The 19,957-nt window shown below is 38.1% G+C and overlaps 1 protein-coding gene across 1 annotated transcript in view; it reads right to left on the reverse strand.

Annotated features, from left to right (window-relative positions):
* Window positions 1–5: 5 nt before the first annotated feature.
* Window positions 6–19,957, reverse strand: part of LOC123313827 (metabotropic glutamate receptor 2-like) — a 642,000-nt gene continuing 622,048 nt past the window's right edge. The window contains exons 11-16 of the mRNA XM_044898875.1: window positions 13,783–13,945; window positions 13,518–13,731; window positions 13,278–13,429; window positions 9,570–9,774; window positions 7,197–7,423; window positions 6–143 (exon numbers count right to left, since the gene is read on the reverse strand). Coding sequence (XP_044754810.1) covers window positions 7,233–7,423; window positions 9,570–9,774; window positions 13,278–13,429; window positions 13,518–13,731; window positions 13,783–13,945 — 925 coding nt within the window. The 3' untranslated portion in view covers window positions 6–143; window positions 7,197–7,232. The remainder of the gene's footprint in view (window positions 144–7,196; window positions 7,424–9,569; window positions 9,775–13,277; window positions 13,430–13,517; window positions 13,732–13,782; window positions 13,946–19,957) is intronic.

Below are 19,957 nucleotides of genomic sequence, written 5' to 3' on the forward strand. Positions count from 1 at the left end.
TATCATTTTTGTTGATCTTATGTTTAGGTAGTCATTAATCTCATGACTTATGATCAGTTCAGATCGACACATACATCTTGGACCCCAAAGATCTGTAGTTTAACAACTTGGCAAATATCTTTTTGAACTCGTTCGCAACGTTTCTGAAATTATTGAAAATATATCAGTTTATTAATCATGTATGAACACAATCACAAGAAAATTCAAAGAAAGGATGATCCTTTTAATAACTAATTATTGAGCTAGGAAAATACAGTGTGTCTAACGTAAACGGGTTACTGGATTTGGTGTCTTAAGAATTATCCAGTAATCCAGTAACCCTGGATTTTGTGTCTTATTTATTTGGCAAAATTGAAAAGTGAAGCATTAATATGATGCTTATTATATGAAATTAGATATATAAAAAATTCATAAATTCCATTCAATCAAATATTTCCATTCGAAATTATTTAGATCATTCTCTCTTCCATAATTTTTATTGCCTGTGTAAGAAGGTTAACAATATTGTGAGTGAAGAAAAATGTACTGAATATGCAAAATGTAATTCGATTTCAATTAGGTGGCCTTGAAGTCATTGTACAATTTTATTATATATTATAGTTTATATAGATTACAAAAAAACGTTCATTATCAAGCGATCCGCATTATCAGTTTCAATGGGCTATTTTCCTAAATTTCAAAATATATGTCATTGAAATCCTTATAACACAAATATATCGAAATATGTTTTTTTCAAATTTTAACATATTGCATTTTGTCTGTATTCACTTAAAAAAATTCTGATTTCAGAAGTGCTCTCTTATGAACATTCTACGTCATTTTCACAAACCGGCAACGCCCATTGAGTCAATAAAGGTCATGAAAGTTTTCTGATCACCATAGACTTAATAAATATCAAGTTTGGTGATCTAAGAACTTGAGGTCAAATTGAGATATAAACCCAACATTGGTCCTTCGAGCCAATAATCAACCACCAGGGACTTTGTTATATCCACTGGACCCACATCAAGCAGCAGTCATCGGACCTACAATCCTTTGACTCAAACACCAGGGAAATATAGCCGCTGAACCCACAAGCAACAGGGACGTTGAAGCCAGCAATAATCAATCAGCAGTCATTGGATTCACCAACCCTTTGACTCAACCACCAGGAAAATACATTCACTACAACCACATCAAGCACCAGTCATCGGACCTACAACCCTTCGACCCAACTACCAGGGAAATACATCCACTGGACACACATCAATCAAGAATCATTAGATACATAAATCTTCGACTCAACCACCAGGGGCAACACCCACTGTATCCACGATCCACAAGGAATAAACCACCCACATCATATATCCACCACTGAATCCATCACCCAGCATACACAAAGATCAAAAAACAAAAGATGGAAAACCTCCGAGCAGCTAACGGCGGAAGAAAAAAAAGGGTTCACACCAATATGAGAAAAGATTTACCATTGAGAAAAACCGAAGAATAATGCGGCAAAAAGATGCCACAATTGAATGAAGAATGGGACAACTTTAACAAAATTCATCAAAAGCTGCTACAAGAACTTCCGAAAACCCATGGTTACCATGCCAAGGGCGTATATGGGCAAGTCGAAAATATATATATCAACAAGCAATTGCCATTTGGAAAAATTGAGCAAAAACTTCTGAAAGATGGACTTACGACGGAATGAAATGCCCACAAACTATTAATTACCGGTTCCCAAATCATCGCAGAACATATGTCGAGCATTCAATCATTCCTGAAGAATCTGAACAAAATCAACAGCCTACTGGAGGAGGAAAATCAGTCCAAACTTCTGAAGGTCATCAACAAAATATGGAAAGAAGATGGTCAGAAAATGTCTGAAAATCAAAATAAACGCTCTAGGAACATAAGACCTAGGATTATATTGTAACCAATCCGGCCCTGGCGGCTGGCCCTTTCTTGGAAGCACGCGAAACTGCCAAAATGTTTCCGTCGCCTATATAAGCCCAGCGGAGGAGCAGGACGGGGCTACAGTACAGTACAGTTCATTCACAGTGCAAGCAACGGACGAGTGGAAAAAAATAGTAGTGACATAGTTAGTTTGTTAGTTATTGGTGTTAGTCTAAGTGTGAATAAATAATCTTTATCATTCGGACGTTTTTTGAGTCAAGAAAACGTTACATTGGTGTCACGTGTGAGGTTCAACATCGCTTGAATTCAATAAATAATTTTGGTTGTTTGGAGTTCATGCCAGTCTACAGAACGCGATGGATACTCAAGCGGTAATGGACTTTTTGAGTGAGATGAAGGAAAGAATGGAAAAAAATTCTCGAAAATTAAATGAACAAATCGAAGAAAATTCTAGAAAATTAAATGAGAAAATTGACGAAAAATTAAATGAACAAATGGAGCAGATTAAGGAAAATTGTAATGATGTGGTGAGTCAACTTACAGATAAATTGTATAAGAAACTGGAAACCATGAATGAAAAATTTGATAAAGTAGACGAGAAGTTTGATATAGCGAGTTGAAAATTTGACGAAGTTGATGAAAAGTTTGACAAAGTTTATGATGAAATTAATGGAAAATTTGAAGAAATGGCAGGAATAATTGAACATCATTCTAAATTGATAGATTCCTTGAAAAGAATGTCAAACAGAACAGATATTCTGGCTTCATCACCCTACAGCACAGCGAAAGCGAAGGTAGTAGAATGAGGATCAAGCCTCCAACGTAGAGGGTATTTTTCCATCGAAAAATACCCTCTACGAGGAAAGGCACTCAACATTCTGGAAATGATTCCGGAGAGTCAACAAGCCTGTTACGAAGTTCTAATATCAGAACTTCAGATGAGATATGGCGATGCTCATCTACAAAAGGTTTACCATGCACGAATAAAGAACCGAGTGCAGAAAACAGGTGAAAATCTCCAGGAGTTTGATGCTGATGTGGCAAGATTAGTCAGGCTGGCTTATCCTTCTGCTCCAGATAGCTTCCTGGAACAGCTATCAATCCAGACATTCGTGGATGGGATAAAGGGTAGTGAAATACAACGAGCTCTGAGAGGAGCACGTCCTAGAACCATAGATGATGCCTTAGCCCAGGCTTTGGAAATTGAGGCAGCGGAGCAAGCGTCGCATAGAGAACACCTTCGTGTAAGACAAGTCCAAGAAACAGACCGATCTATTGAGGACATTGTCAGAGAAGCAATCTGCAGAATATCACAAGTTAGGAAAAGGGATGCGGTCGATGATGAGGCATTAATCGACCCAAGCCAAAAGTGCCCTCGAAGGGATAATCCGGGGAATAATGTCTAAGGATTTATCGAGCATAGTTATCCCCGGAAAGATAAATAATCGAAATGTGAAAATACTGGTAGACACTGGCTCGACCAAAACCATTGTGCATTCAGAAATGGCTAGAGGATTCAAGAATCGCGCAGTTAGGTTCAAACTTCGAACTGCGTCTGGACAAGAAATACCGACTTATGGATCGATCGTCTCCACTATTGAATTGGGAAACACAACAGTTGGCCACGAAGTTCTGGTAGCTGGAATCATGGAAGAAGTTATTCTGGGATTGGACCTTGTTAAGAAGTTCGTACTTCGGCTAGGAAGTGAAGAGATTCCATTCAATGATATGGAGGACAAGATATATCGGATTCGGCCGACCGAGGACATCACGTTGCCAGGGCGAACTGAAGGCATAGTGATGGTAGATGTGACGATGTAACGAGGAGTGGCTGCGTGAGAGTAATTGAGCCCTGTGACGATACACCCTCAGCTAAAGGACTATTACTTGGGAAAACCTTGTCACCCCGAAGAAGAATACTTTGATTGAACATGGTGTATCAGTATATACTATACTATATTTCGGGTGGGATAAGTACTGCAGAAGTCTGACAGTCACAAAGGAATTCTGAGAACTGGTATCCCTTATAACTTCAAAGTGTCAAGAGCTCGAAGTGAGAAATACTGGTGATGCGCAACCTATCCCACAGCAGCCTAGACATCTTCGCGTCTGTCAAAAAGAGAAGAAGCTGAAAGGATTATTTATTGAAGACATGGCGAGAGAAGGTGTAATCAAAGCGTCCGATAGTATCTGGACATCGACCGTAGTATTAGTGAAGAAGAAGGATGGAACCACTAGATTCTGCGTAGACTACAGGTAGCTCAATCAGGGCACGAAAAAGGACAGCTATCCCTCACCGAGAATTGATGATACCCTGGAAACACTCTCGGGATTCGGGATCACGTTGTTTTTCCACCTTGGATCTGGAGAGTGGATATTGGCAGGTTGGCTTGGATACAAACGACAAAGAAATAACTGCCTTCAGTATTGGAAAGGGTCTGTGACACTTTAAAGTTATGCCTTTCGCTCTATGCCAGGGGTGCTCAGACTTGAATCGCCTGCGATCTACTTCAATATTATCAGACTCCGATCGATCGACTTTGATAAACTGCAAGGTTAATGTAGTGGAAGTTATTTATACAGATTGAGTCTTTGACTCGCACAATTAATTTAATAGTAGATTTTTGAGTCCCAAAGAAACATCGAAAAGGCTACTGTAGGAATGGTGATGACTGCAGGTTTCGCCACGGTCCTCGGAAAAACTTACGGAATCTGCTCTGGCGCAGAGGAGGCTTAATGAGGGGACGGTGTGACCAATCCGGTTAGGGGTAAGTACTGATACGGGTCAAAAAATAAAATGGATAGACTAGATGAAATAAAACAATGCGAAGATATTGTAGATTGGATTTTAAGTAATAATTTCAGAAAATTGAATATTGAGAATAAACTGTAGGAACGTTGTTAAAACCTTTACAAGACCTCGACCAAATTTAATTGCACTTAAGTCGACCGAAATCGTCAAAATAGAGGTTTCAGTGTTGTTCGGTACGATAAATTATGATTGGTTAACTGGATCGATCAAACGGGGGAAAAATTATTTAGCTGGCCATGTTTACTATTTTCTCATCAAACAGAATATACTTCATGGTCTAAAACGGGGTTCTCAGATTTGAAAAATTTACCGCGTTCTATCGAAAGGCATAACAAGTCAAAGGAGCATGTAGCATCCTCTTGCATTGAAAATTAGTCTTAGAACTGGCAACTTTTCATTATATTGATGAAATATACTTTATTGACTGATAAGAGTTTGTTCCAACACTCCTCGAAAATTTTTAGCCTCCTCATGACCACGAGCCGCCACTGGGGTGGAGTCAAGTGCATCGGGCACGAACAATCACACTTTAATATATGAAGAACTGTCAACGTTGCTCTGTCAAATTGAAGCATGCCTGAATTCACGCCCACCAATAGAACTCTCAGAAGATCCAGAGGAAATAGATATCATCACACCAGGACATTTCCTAATTGGTCACCCTCTCAAGACGATTCCAAAATCCAAAACAGCCATCAGATGAAAGATTGAGTCTTCGAAATAGATGGTCTCTTATCCAGGCGATGAAGAAAGAATTTTGGAGGAAATAGTTCAGCGAATACATGACTCGCCTTCAACATGATTCGAAATGAAAACATATTTCGAGCTCGTCAGTGGATTCTACGTGAAAAAGTGCCTGTAGAAGGTTCAAGTTTCAGATATGTAACTTCAAACACAAAAAAAATATGAAACTTTTCGAAATCGTCAAAATCTGATTTTTTTGCTAATAACTCAAAAACGAAGAATCGTAGGAGGCTACGGTTCTAACCATTCTTTGTTTCTCTGAAAAGAGCTCGGAAATGAGTCATCCGTTTTCTTCTAGCTCTTAAAGTTCCCCATATCCCCTTAGTGGACAACGAATTTTGCCCACCATGTACTCCTCTCTGTTCAAGAAAAGAAAATCCTCATGTTTCCACTAGACAGATAGCTAGGGCACTCGAAATTATCCAATCTTCGGTGATGACAATTCTTAAAATACAGAATAAAAGGCAGGGCAGCTATTTCCTACCATCTCGATGTGAAATGCTTCAGAAGAATATAATTTTTTGATTTTTATTTCAACTTGTTTGTTACCAAAATAAGGTTTTATATTCCAAAAACCATTGATATATTAGGCACGCAACTAAGTTCCCGCTGTTTTTTCGATGAAAATAGAACTTTATTGTGAAAAACTGGATACATATGAATAATTCAAAGTACTGTCCATTGTTAGCTACAATTTTTTCCCATCTTTCTGGTAGAGCTCGAATACCGTTACGATAAAAGGATTCATCCTTTGAGACTACCCAGGAATCAAGCCATTTTTTGATGTCTTCATATGTGTGGAACTTCTGATGAGCCAGACCATGTGCCATCGACCGAAACAAATGATAATCTGATGGCGCAATATCTGGGGAATAAGGCGGGTGGGGTAGGACCCATTTGAGCGTTTCCAGGTAGGTTTTAACAGGTTTAGCAACGTGAGGCCGAGCATTATCATGCTGTAGAATCACTTTATCGTGCTTCTTCTCGTATTGAGGCCGTTTTTTGCGCAGTGCTCGGTTCAATTGCATCAATTGAAGTCGATATCGTTCCCCAGTATTGGAAGGAACCCAAGTTCCCTGTTTTTGAATCATTTCCAACGCATGGAGTCGCTTAGAAATGGCTTGGCAGGTAACTTGTAATGCTGAAGAAAGCTCTTCTTGCGTTTGGCACGGATCCTCTCCGAGTAATACCTCCAATTTAGCGTCTTCGAACGTTTTTGGCCTGCCTTCACGCGGACTGTCATCAACATCAAAATCACCGTCTTTGAAGCGACGGAACCAATCACGGCACGTTATTTCACATAGAGCAGCATCTCCATAAACTTTTTGGAGCTCTAGATGTGCTTCAGCCGCCGTTTTCTTCAAATGAAAAAAGAAAATCAGCAATTCCCGCTAATGACGATTATTTGGCATAAAATCAGACATATTCAAACAACCAGAAGTAATTTACGCCAAAACAAATTCACTTATCTGTTAAAAGAGTCTGTTTACCATATATCTCAGATTAGTTCATGACGTTTTGGCTATGTCAAAATCGACCAGAACTTACTACTGGACCCATCTATTGACAAACAGCAGGAACTTTTGCGCACCTAATAATATGTGGGCTGCAATCTACATAAACTATATACAATTAATCCATTTCTACAATACTTGAATTATAGTAATAATGGCTGCACATGAAGAATTTTCATTACCTTTATGTTCTTACTACATGATAAAAATAAAGTTGTTTGACCTACCTATTTTAAACTTCGAGATCTTTTAATATGATCCTGCTATAAGGGTAATTCTTTTATTGGTCCACCAGCTAATCGAGCCATTGATCCATTTTCTACGTTGAAATTGTTGTTGACTTTTAAATTATCAAGCTCTCTATTATCTAGTAGTTTCAGTGGACACAGTGGGTCGGTTTGGCACCAAATATCTTTCATTTCCGGTTTGGATTTGGGATAATCTGTACCACTATCTGCGGAAAAAAAAAGAATATTAAAAATGGTCTCGCAGTTGATGAGGTAGTTGGAATACCTTTTACATTGGGCTTATGTTGAGAATTGTGGAGGCTCTAATTATTATTAATAATAAACGGAACCATTGAAATAATAATAAGGTTAAATTCAGATGCATACCACCCGCTGATATGAATATCAGCAAGTGTTACTATCTGAATTGAACTAACCAATTTGCCATCGTCATCAAGGCCCCAAATGGAGTACGTCCCATCGAAGAAAAGCAGATGCTGACCATGGTTTCAGTATCATTTGACCTCATCAAAGCAACATAGCTTTTTCCCCGATGGAGAACGTTTGGAATTGATGGACCCCCATTCAACACTTGCAAGCGCTATTGAGTACTATCCAGTAAAACAGCGACTACTGAGTACTATAGAGTTACCCAGAGCGCCACCCAGTATGAAACGGTGTCCGATTCAATCCCCTCCAGATAGAAACCAAGATGAAGACAATAGCATGTCCCATATTTTCCCTAATTCAGTAGTTCAGTACGCTGATTCGCTTTGCGAACAACAGATGTGTGATGAATTGAGAAGTCTGGGAACACGTTCAGATCACGGCAGAAATGATGCCAGCGGTACAATAATAATAATAAGAAAGATCACGCCTAAACGGTGAGGCAATGAATGCAATAATAAGGATAAATTCAGATGCACTGGGTGGCGCTCTGGGTAACTGCATAGTACTCAGTAGTCGTCCATCAATTCCAAACGTTCTCCATAGGGGAAAGAAGCTATGTTGCTCTGATGAGGTCAAATGAGACCGAAACCATGGCCAGCATCTACTTTTCTTCGATGGAGCGTACTCCATTTGGGGCCTTGACGATGGCAAATTGGCTAGTTCAATTCAGATCTTTACACTTGTTATTGATATTCATATCAGCGGGTGGTATGCATCTGAATTTATCCTTATTATTGAATTCATTGCCTCACCGTTTAGGCGTGATCTTTCTTATTATCATTGAAATAATGTTCAGCCACATGCTTATTAAAAAAAATTAAAAGTCCTCAAAAATGTCCTAGGATAGGCAGATAGCCGAAATCATGGCAGGGTCTTAATGATATGTGAGTTTATTATAGTAACAACCTCTTAAAGCGAGGATATAAAAGGGAGGCGTATTTCAGTTCAACGCCGATTGGAAGAGTGATGACCTATTGGATGGCAAGGTCAAGCTCAGTTGACTGAACTAGGTCAGCCAAAAATGAGTTAGCATAGGGATGGTGTTATAAAAAGAAATAAATTTAAATAACTTTTTTTTTTAATTTTGTGCTAAAACGTTGGAAACATAATGATTGAGTTACTGAAAGTACTGAAAAGGCTTGCACACGAGGTGGTCGAGCTTACTGAATGAGATGAGAAGTAAACTATTTCAAATTTTATGAAAGCTACGCCAATACGTATCCTTTTAGTTTCAGCCTCCCCTCCCTAACACATGTTCTGCTCTCAAATTGGAAATGAATCATGAAGATCTCTTTCTTGGTTTTTCTTGCGGAGCCTACTCTCCCAGCAGATTCGTGTTATTGTCGTAGCGCTCTGATATATATATAATAGACCTCTAAAGGTTCACTCAGGGCTGGGGAATCTGTAGCTGCTTCCGGGTAACTCACATGTGATATTGTGTTCATATGATAATGCATTTTGCATCGAATATAGCTCTCATAAAGAAGATAAACGCCTAAATTCCAATTTATAATGATTTTATAATCTGGAAAAATTAACGTGTCAATATTTCTACGTTAGCAACATAAGTCGCTGAAAACCCTCACTTTAATAGAAATTCCGAAACCACGAGGTCATCACTAGATGAGTATTTTGATTTTCTCTGAAAATTTTAGATGAAAAGTAGGGTGTCCCATTTAAAATAAGCAAGTCTGTAGTATTTTTTAGCATAAGCGGCAACGTCGGAATATTGAAAATATTTTAGTCAGATATGACACAAGTGAGAATTTACATCTTTGCTGGTCGGCAGTGCCTAGCGGGCCGCCACTGATACCTAATCAGTGTCGAGAAATATACACATAGTATAGTAATGTTACATGCTACTAATAACGAATAGGGACATTAATCTTAGTACGCTGATGATGTTAAACATAAAGTTCTTACCATCTCTCTCATCCAGATCAATAGGTTTTTGCATACATTTTTGTACTTGTTGTTTCGAGTCACATGTTGCAGCAGTCACCATTAAATGGGCCATCATGCTACCACCATGTGATCCAGTTCCCGTACTCTTCGTAATAGCACTATACCTCATCGGCATCATACTCTGTCTGATATTTCTTTCAGGCCTTATCAAGATAATGTAGAGCTGAAATGCAATAAACAAAAACTGACAACATTCTTATTACCGGGCTCCTGACTCGAAGTGTTACCAACTTCACGCTGCTGTATTTGCCAAACGGCCAATGACAGCACATTCAAAATTTGACAGACGTTTGCCTATTATGTTAAGTTCAAAACCACAAAAAGATATTGCTATATATCGCAATAAAAGAGATATAAAAATGGGATTCAAATGTAACAGTGTGATCGCCTTATATTAGGCCGGAAAATTTCAACCAGCTCTTGATCGTGATCTGCAGGCAGCATTTACGTTTGAATAAAATATTTGTGTACCGAACCATCACATGTTACAATGATACTGGTAGCATCGCGAAATGCTATGGTGGTGGCCCTAAAACAACAGCAACATCTCCGAAAATGATGAGAAAAATGAGATGCCGAATTCAACGAAATCCACGGCAAAGTGCAGCAAAAATTGAAAATATCGCGTGAAAAACTTGATCACATATTTAAAACTAAGCTTGGATTGCAGCCTCTCAAAATACAAAAAGTCTTACACCGGCCCAGAAAAAAACGCTTCTCGAAAGGAGTTGAATTGCTTGCTCGAAACTCATGCTATACCGAACATCGTGTTTTCGGATGAAAAAATTTTTACTGTTCAACAATATGTGAACAACAAAATGATCGTGTGTGGTTACCATGAAGGACAAACGACAATCAACAAAGAGTTGCCAAAAGAATGCAAGGACCACAGCGGGTTATGGTTTGGGCCGCGGTGACTGCCTAAAGTCGCTCTCCATTGGTATTTATCGACCAGGGCGTCAAAGTTAACGAGGATATTTACTTCGAAAAGGTGTTAAGTTCTGCACTAATACAGTGGGCACACAAAACTTTCGCAAAACATTTGTCATTCCAATAGGACTCGGCACCGTTCCATAAAGCTCGAAAAACTTTTTGCGATATGCCTTTCCTCGCTTGATTTCCTCATAACAATAGCCTCCATATTCATCTAATTTGAACCCGATGGATTTCTCCATTTGAAGTATTTTGGAGGCAAAATTGTCCTCAAAAAACATCAGAGTTTGGAGTAGCTTAAAGAAAGTCTTCGGCGTGAACGGAATCGAATTCCTCAAGCCGATATTCGAGCAGCGTGAAATACGTTCATCGGTAGAATCAAGGATGTTATCCGAACCAAGGATGGACATATCGAACACCAACATCGCTTTCTTGAACTTCAATATGTTTTCAATATTTTTACCAATTTTCGAATGAAAATATTTAAAATCGACGAACAAACAGCTCTTTGAATTGGTAACACTTCGAGTGTATGTATGATGTGTGAAATCCGTCATTCTACAGGTTCTGCTGATCCTGAAGAGCGATACACTTGACATATTCTGACAGAAATTCCTCAAATCATTTACAGGGTGTTTCAAAAAAGGTGATTCTGTCTGTAGGATAGGTAGTGAACAGAAAGATAATTGTGGTTTGCTTAGTAACAAATTTTCGTAACGCCATCCGTATTCGAGATAAAGGACGTTGAGGAAAAAAAAAGTATACACATTTTTTACGATTTTGGGAAACTACTGGCAACAAATTTTATACGAATATTGAATTTATTTTATCTGATTCATGATAAGCTCGTTGACATCTAACCTTTGCTTCGGTAGGTTATAGGTTGATTTCAGATCTTCTGTTTGATGCATTTGGAACACTTGATGATGGCAAGTAAGCTTGACGAAATGCATGGTGTATGTTAAAGGAAATAGATTTTATGAAAGTGGAGCAGACCGTCATTCATTTATATCATATAATTGTAACTTCACCAATGGACTATCATCTTAAGACACGCATTTATTATTTTAATTATTATTGTTCCGTTACAGCGAACGTACAACAAAATTTTGATCCATAAAATTTACATGGGGAGGCATATCATATGTCTGATATTTATAAAAAGATTATCAGACAGGCTATCAGACAACTTCAAGACGGTTAATAACCTGGCTAAACATCTGATCAACAGAAAAGATAAAATACCCACAAACGTCTGGAGTTTATTAATATATTTGAAACTAACTTTTTTTTTACAACGCCCTTCACCTTGAATGCGGATGGCGTTAAGAAAAGAAAATTTTTTACTTAGCAAACCCCAAATATTTTTCAGTTTTCTACCTATCCTAGAGACGAGGTCACCTTTTCTCGGAACACCCTTCAGATACGCAAGCACTGCTAATATTGCTCGGTATATTTACCAGGAAACCACTTATGGTAGTAAAATCTAAAACATGGTTTAAGTAACAGTTCCTGAAAATTTCATCTTTTTGGCGTGAAGGGAAAAGAAATAGCTGAAAATTCAAGACGAAAAACAGTTTTTTGTGAATAACTCAGAAAATATCCACTTTAGGGCAAGGGTGTGATGCATACACTCACATTATTTTTTAACGTAGATTCAATATCTGCCATAAAAAAATGGGGCTCTAATTTGAAAAAATTGATTTTTCACGATTTTGTCATCCCTAACTTTGAAAGCGATTTTTTCACCCCCTGTATCATGAATCGCGATTTCGATTTTTAAAGTGGATACATCAATCTTACATCTTGAAAAATCCCAAAAATGAAAGTTTTCCATCCAAAAACCTCGAAGTTATTCTTGTTTCAGCGGAGCTCTATTTTCGATTTTTTGTTCGAATTTTCCCGCTCAGAGAGAATTTTCCAACCAAAACTGAAAAATGTTACATCAAAATAACTTGAAATTTTCTAAGGAATCTATTTCTGCAATAAAAAAATGATGTTCTAATTTGAAAAACGGAAGTTGACGTCATTTTCGGAAAAACCGGAGGTGCACATGCCTTGAAAATATTTTAGATTTCATCAGCATCGTGAAATACTTATAAGTGCTGAATTTCATGAAAATATGTTCAGTAGTTTCCCGTATAAATATGGGTGAGGTTCCTCGTTAAAGATCCTGTATAGTCCGCCGCAAATAGAAACGCAGGTTAGTGAGGTGACGCAGCGTAACCATTCCTAAGTCTATCTACAGATAGATCATAGAAACGAAATCACATGCATTTTCAATCTATAGTAACTGAAACAATGGTTAGATAGGATTGTTGAAAACGGCCGTTAGTGCTTCTGGGGAAGTTCCATTCTGATTTTTTTTATGAACAGACCCTCTGTTGTTCGAACAAACCTTAAGAATTGCTAATATTGGATGCTCACTACCGTGAATTTTCATCAAATCGAAACATTTTGCTAATGTGCTCTCCAGGTGCGTTATTGTGAGCTGGTACCACTGGTACCCTATATGGAACCACTAAGTATTAAACTTCATTCATACTCAATGATAGAACACAATTAATTCAGATGCATACCAACCACTGATATGAATATCATCAAGTGTTACGATCTGAATTGAACTAGCCATTTGCCATCGCATCTGAATCGATTATGTTTAGCCTTAGCCTATTTCCTAATTGAAATTAGAATATTAAGTGTTCTGAATATTTTTGTCATTAAGTCGCTTACCTTCGGAGAAAACAAGCAAGCTATTGTAACACTCGCTGAAAGACTTATGGTTACAGACATGCTGGTTATTCGCAGCGCTACATGATTGGCTGTTCCGAAATAAAGGGGGACGAAAGCCAACCAAATAACACAGGTTGTATACATGGTGAAACCTGAAAACAATTTTTTAATGTTATTTATATTAACGTTTAGCTATTGAAGATATTTTCGAATCGCCATTGATTATGGATTTTCACATACCTATATGCTTCGACTCGTTGAATGCTTCAGGTATTTTCCTGGTGAGTACAGCATAAACTGTACATATAACGATGAGGAAAATAGGATACGCAAATGCAATCATATAAGAAGCATCTATGTCGGAAGAACAGACTAAAAGATTATCTTCTCGAGTTGGATAATGATAAATGGCTCTGGCAGGTGATATGAGCATCCAAAGCGCATTGATGAACACCTGAAAATGACCATAAATAAAAGAAATTTCAGATGAATTTATTTCATTTACTTGTACGGAAACGAGTCCACTACAAATTAAAAGCTGGGATCTCGGCGAAATGAAGCTAGGTCTCCTCGCTGAACGTTTACCAGCATTGAAAATTCTATAAATCCTGTTGGTCTTGGTGAAGAGAGCAGCATAAACTACGGTGAAGCAGAAACCAGCTCCAAATCTGCAAATAAATTTTTTAGAGTACCTGCAGGGAGATGACTCTGTACTTGGTGACAAATCATATGATTTGTCATATATACCATACTCGTATGCTACACGCATATTTATGGTAATGATGATGATATATTTTCAATCTTGAAACTTATAGGTTCTCAGCTTGTTAATCTTTATTACCAACAAGTTGATCATACCCTGAATCCAGTGAAAGGCGATTCAAAACACGAGTATGCAGACTGATATTCTTAATTGATTCAATTAATAACTGTTCAGTACTTATTAGTTTCTTTCTTTGTTTATTTTCAAAACGAAATGCGCTTGTTCGAATCCCCTCCTCTTTTCAAACCTCATATCCTGAATGTCACGTATGTACATAAGAGAGTAAGAAAAAGATTAACTGATTTTTCTCATAGCGTAGAAAACTTTCGGCTTTATACCATAGTTTTATATTAGACTATTTCAGTGAAGACTTCTTAATATTTTATTATTTTCAAATTGTTTGATATTTTGAGATTTTTGAGTATAAAACCATGTCGGAAACCTCAGATAATGAGGGTTCCTACATGGAAGCGACCGATGCTGAAGAATTAAGCGAAGGCGAACACGAGGAGCTTGTAAAGCTCAGAGAAGAAAATGGGCAGTTTAAAGCTCAAATAGTCAAACTGACTGAAATTGTGTCACAGTTGGTCGGTGAGATGCGCCTCTTGAGGGAGGAAATGACCCGCAATAATTTGCCTAAATCTCCCACTTACGCCGCAATCACAAAGCCGGTAGCGGGTTCCAAAAATAATTCCCTTAAAGAAATTGTTTCACAACCCGAAACAAGGAAAAATGATTCAACGCAGGTTGCGAAGGCCCCAAACGCGCCCCAAATAAACGCGCGCGAAAAGAAAGCTCCTCTTCTGATGAAGAAACTGTCAAGAAGGCAACGGAAGTGCCTAAAAGAGATAAAATTCCACCCATCACGATGATGGGCACCTCAGATTGGGTAGAGATATCTAAAGCTCTCTACACAAAAAGGATAAACTACAACCGCGCAACTGTAGTTAAAGACGGTATAAAAATCATCGCGTCAAACGTAGATGATTTTAGAAAAATCACAAAATTCTTCAAGCAGCATGGTAAAGAATTTTTTACCTACCAAATGGAGGAGGAGAAGAAGATATATGCCGTCATTAGGCATTTACCAATCGACGCTGATCTTGCGTTGATTAAGGACGACCTGATGTTCCAGGGAATATCAGACGCTGATGTCCAGAATGACATTGAACAAGACGAAGAAGCCCATACCTCTCTACCTGGTTAAAACCCAGAAAAAGGAAATCTTCGAAGTGAAGCGACTCTTCAACCTCTGTATTGTGGTTGAACACAAAAAGAGGCCTGAAAGTCCAAGCCAGTGCTTTAGGTGCCAAAGGTACGGACATGCACAAAACAAATGCTCCTTCCCGTGGAGATGCGTGAAGTGCTCAGGAAGTCATAGCAGCAATGACTGCACACTCACCAGAAAAGGTGAAGAGAGAAATGCCACATGCGTCTTATGTGGAGAAGAGGGCCATCCAGCTAGCTACAAAGGATGTAGCGAGTTCAAGCTGGTGACCAGAAAGAAGAATTCCCAAAAATCAGCTGAACAGAAAAAAAAGGTAACAAAAACAACAACTTCTGAACAAAAAATTCAGGAAGTAGCGAAGACCCAACCTACAGAGCAGGAAAAGAAGAGGGAGACTCCAAAACCCGTTCAGAAAAAAGAAGGACAGAAGAAGCTTACAATGAAACAGGTTGTGAACAGTCAACAGGAGAAGAAAAAGATATCTGAATCAGCCGATGATTTGGATATCTTCACGGAAAAAATTTTCAACAAGATAATGTTGAAAATTGAGAGGGAAATGGAGAAAAAACTCCAAGCATTATTTAGTAAACTGAATTAATGGACCTTACGGATATTAGGAAGAAATCCCTCAAGATAATCTCGTGGAACATAAACGGGATCAACACTCGGAAAGCCGAGATAGAACAAATAATATCAGAAAGACAACCTGATAATATAGCCCTACAGGAAACAAGAATAAACCGGAACAGACGACTGAATTTCATGAATCATGAAACATATAGATGTGACAGAATTACAAACACCGGAGGAGGAGTAGCAATATTGGTGAGAACAGATCTGAAGCACTACTTTAAAAGTAGATCCGACGAAACACAAGGAGAAACAGAAAAAGTGACGATTGTTGCCGAATTGAATCGGCAAAGAGTCGAAATTACCTCGGCGTATAGGCCACCACAAAACAATTTATTGGAAGAAGAGATAAACAACATGTTGGAAGGATCAAACCCGAAAATCTGCATCGGAGATTTCAACTGTAAGTCCCCATTATGGAACAGCAGAACAGAGAATAGAAATGGCAAAAAACTCAAGGATTTCGCCGAAAAACAAAATGCCATAGTGATTGGACCAGAGCTACCGACATATCTTGCTTTTGGTAGAGCAATACCAGATGTAATAGATATCGCGATATTGAAAAATATAACTCAAGAATTCTCGATTGAAACTTCGGAAGATGGAACCTCAAACCACAATCCCGTGGAATTGACAATTGGAAAAGAACCAAGAGAAAAACTGCTGGAAATAAGAGAATATACCAATTGGGCTAAATACAGCCATTTAATACAATCGGAAATAACAGAAATTCCAACAATAAGCACTCCAGACGATCTGGAATATGCGGTTGATAAACTGGAAGAGATTATATTGAAAGCTTACGAAAAAAGCACGAAAAGAGTGAAGAGACCAGCACCAAGTCATCCGCATGGCGATACGCCTAAAGAAGTAAAAGATCTTATACAAGAAAATCGAAGTCTCAGAAGAATATATCGGATGAATAAAAATTATCTGAATAGAAGGAACCTCAACCGACATAGCCAAGATCTCAAAAATGCCCTGAAAGATCTAAGAACAAGCAGATGGAACAAAAGGGTTCAAGAACTGAATACAATCGATCATTCTGCATGGAGAATGCAAAAAAGCCTACGAGGAGAAAAGACTAAAATTCCACCCCTACACGGAGAAAGGGGAATGGCGTATACTAATACTGATAAGGCAGATGCATTGGCGGACTCGATCGAACGAGAATCGAGAATAAATTACAGGATAGACGACGATAATGAAGATTTGGAAGAACTGGTTGAAGAAAATGATGAAGAAATGGATGAATTACCAGCGACTGCTGCAATAGACAAGCCAACATCGCCAAATGAAATCAGGGAAATAATTAGAAGTTTGAAGAAGAGGAAAGCTCCCGGAAGCGATAAAATAACGAATGTTATATTAAAGAAATTACCTAGAAAAGGTATAGCCGCTCTAACAAATATCGCGAATGGAATTATGAGGACAGAACACTACCCAGAAAAATGGAAGATAGCAGAAGTCATAATATTCAATAAACCATTCAAGGAGAAGAAGTTTCCACAAAACTACAGACCGATAAGTCTACTGTCGGCGTTAGGAAAATTAGTAGAAAGAATTATCGCCACGAGGCTAAATGAGGAAACCGAAAATCTGAAACTAATACCACCAGAACAGTTAGGATTCAGAAGAGAGCATTCAACAGAACAACAATTATTAAGGCTCACAGAGTACATAACAGAGGGATTCCAAAATAAACAAGATACAGGTCTTGTTTTACTAGACGTCGCCAGAGCATTCGACAGAGTATGGCGTGAAGGATTAATATATAAGATGAGATGTGCTGGATATTCGATCAAAATATGCAAGTTGATCAGGAATTATCTCAAAAATAGAAGATTTTACGTGAAAGTGGGAGGAGAATGCTCCTCAACAAGAGATATAGAGGCTGGAGTACCCCAAGGATCAGTACTTGGGCCACTTCTGTACAACATATACATCCACGATATTCCGAAAAATCCAAGAACCATGCTAACGATAACATGCAAACAACAGCACGGCGGATCATTAATATTAATCAATCCCCTCTTAAAATCAAATAAACTAGATTTACTCGAAGATATTAGAGAGGACATTGTAGGTGAATTTTCAGGTATAGATATACCAGAAGAAAAACTCCTAGTTGTGTGTGTCTATAGGTCTTCTAAGGCGGATATGGAAACTTTTTCACAAAAAACTGAGGTAATGCTGGACAAAATATTTCATTACGAAAAATTTAAAAATTATAAAATAGTAGTGGCTGGCGATTTCAACGTGAACGTGATGACTAGGAATAAAGATCGTCTCAACATGATTAATTTGTTCCAGGCATATAACATGAAGTATATAATGAAAGAACCTTCTAGAGTAACACCTACCAGCTCAACATGTATTGATAATTTCTTTTGTAATTTCGAAATCGCTAATAAAATGACGAAAAACCTTCATCTGGGAGATCACTTCGGACAAATTATAGAGTTTCCACCTGAAAAGGAGCATAATGTGAATAAAAAAAAGAAGATAAAATTCAGGTACATGACCGATGCAGCCATACTTCAGATGAAAGCGGAACTCAATTCCATAAACTGGGGGGATCTGCTGACACCAAAATCTGCCACCGAATCCTTCACATTGTTCTTTAGATTGTTTCTCGATTTGTTCAACACACTTTTTCCAGAAAGAGAGAGGACAATATTATCGACTAATAAAAGTTCGGAGGTGTCAAATAGCCATATCATTAAGAACCTTAAAAATGAGCTGGAGATTCTGGATATAATCTTCAAAGTAACTCATAGCACGGAAGTATTTTCTCTCTATAAAGAATGCAGAGAAAATTTGAGGAAGGCATTTGATACAGAAAAGAGAAAGAGCAACGAGAAAAAAATCATGCAGTCCAACAACAAAACCAAACAAGTGTGGTCCATAATCAAGAACGAAACAAGAAACACGAAACAAATGAATAGAGCAGATATAAGTGCTGATACTTTCAACAATTATTTTTCTTCGATTGCACAAGCCATGAATGAGAGCACAGCAGCTTGCCCAACACGCAAAAATAGTGCCATGAAGCTGTTGGAAGGTCATATACCACATTCGCAAGCAGCATTTCAATTCAATCCAACCACAGAATTCGAGATAGCGAACATAATCTCAAACCTAAAAAGCAAACAAACACAAGATATTTATGGCATTTCAACAACTTTTGTGAAAAAAGTGAGTGATTCTCTGATAGAACCACTAACTATCATCATTAATAAATGTTTGAAAGAGGGAGTGTTTCCAGAACAGATGAAGATAGCCAGGGTCATACCAGTTTATAAGAAAGGGGATACTGAAGACCCTCAAAACTACAGGCCAATTTCAATACTGCCATCGTTGTCGAAGATTTTTGAAGAGGTAATGAAGTCTAGACTGATTGACTTCTTCGAGGAAAATACATTGATGGGTAATCACCAACATGGTTACAGACGGAACAAATCTACTACAACAGCCTTACTAGAAATTGTCAGCCAAGTATTAAGGGCTGAAGACGAGGGTAAGGTGGCCGAAATACTGTCAAGGGATCTCTCCAAGGCTTTTGATAGTGTTCACCATGGAATATTGTTGAGGAAACTAGAGCATTATGGCTTAAAAGATTGCGCTTTAGAACTTATGCGTTCATATCTTGACAACCGACACCAGCAGGTAGAATGGAACAATTTATTGTCACAGAAGAAGGTAATTCGATGGGGTGTACCACAGGGCTCTATATTAGGGCCTGTACTCTTCATAATTTTTTTAAATGATATGCACATGGAATCCTCGTTTGCACAAAGTTTCATTGCAACCTTGTTGTTCGCGGACGATACATCCTTTTTCTTGAAGGCTTTAGATTTGGAGACACTCGGGTTAGTAGAGAAAGCTGTAATGGCGGAATCTGATGAGTGGTTCTATAATAATTATCTACATGTAAATGCGGAAAAAACCCAGAGAATATTGTTTGGCAAGGATGACATGGACAGTTTGAAGTTTTTAGGGGTACATATCGATAGCAAGCTGACATGGGAAATCCACCTAGAAGAAATGAAGAAAAAG

This window comes from Coccinella septempunctata, chromosome 5, assembly GCF_907165205.1.
Source record: "Coccinella septempunctata chromosome 5, icCocSept1.1, whole genome shotgun sequence".
NCBI lineage: Eukaryota > Metazoa > Arthropoda > Insecta > Coleoptera > Coccinellidae > Coccinella > Coccinella septempunctata.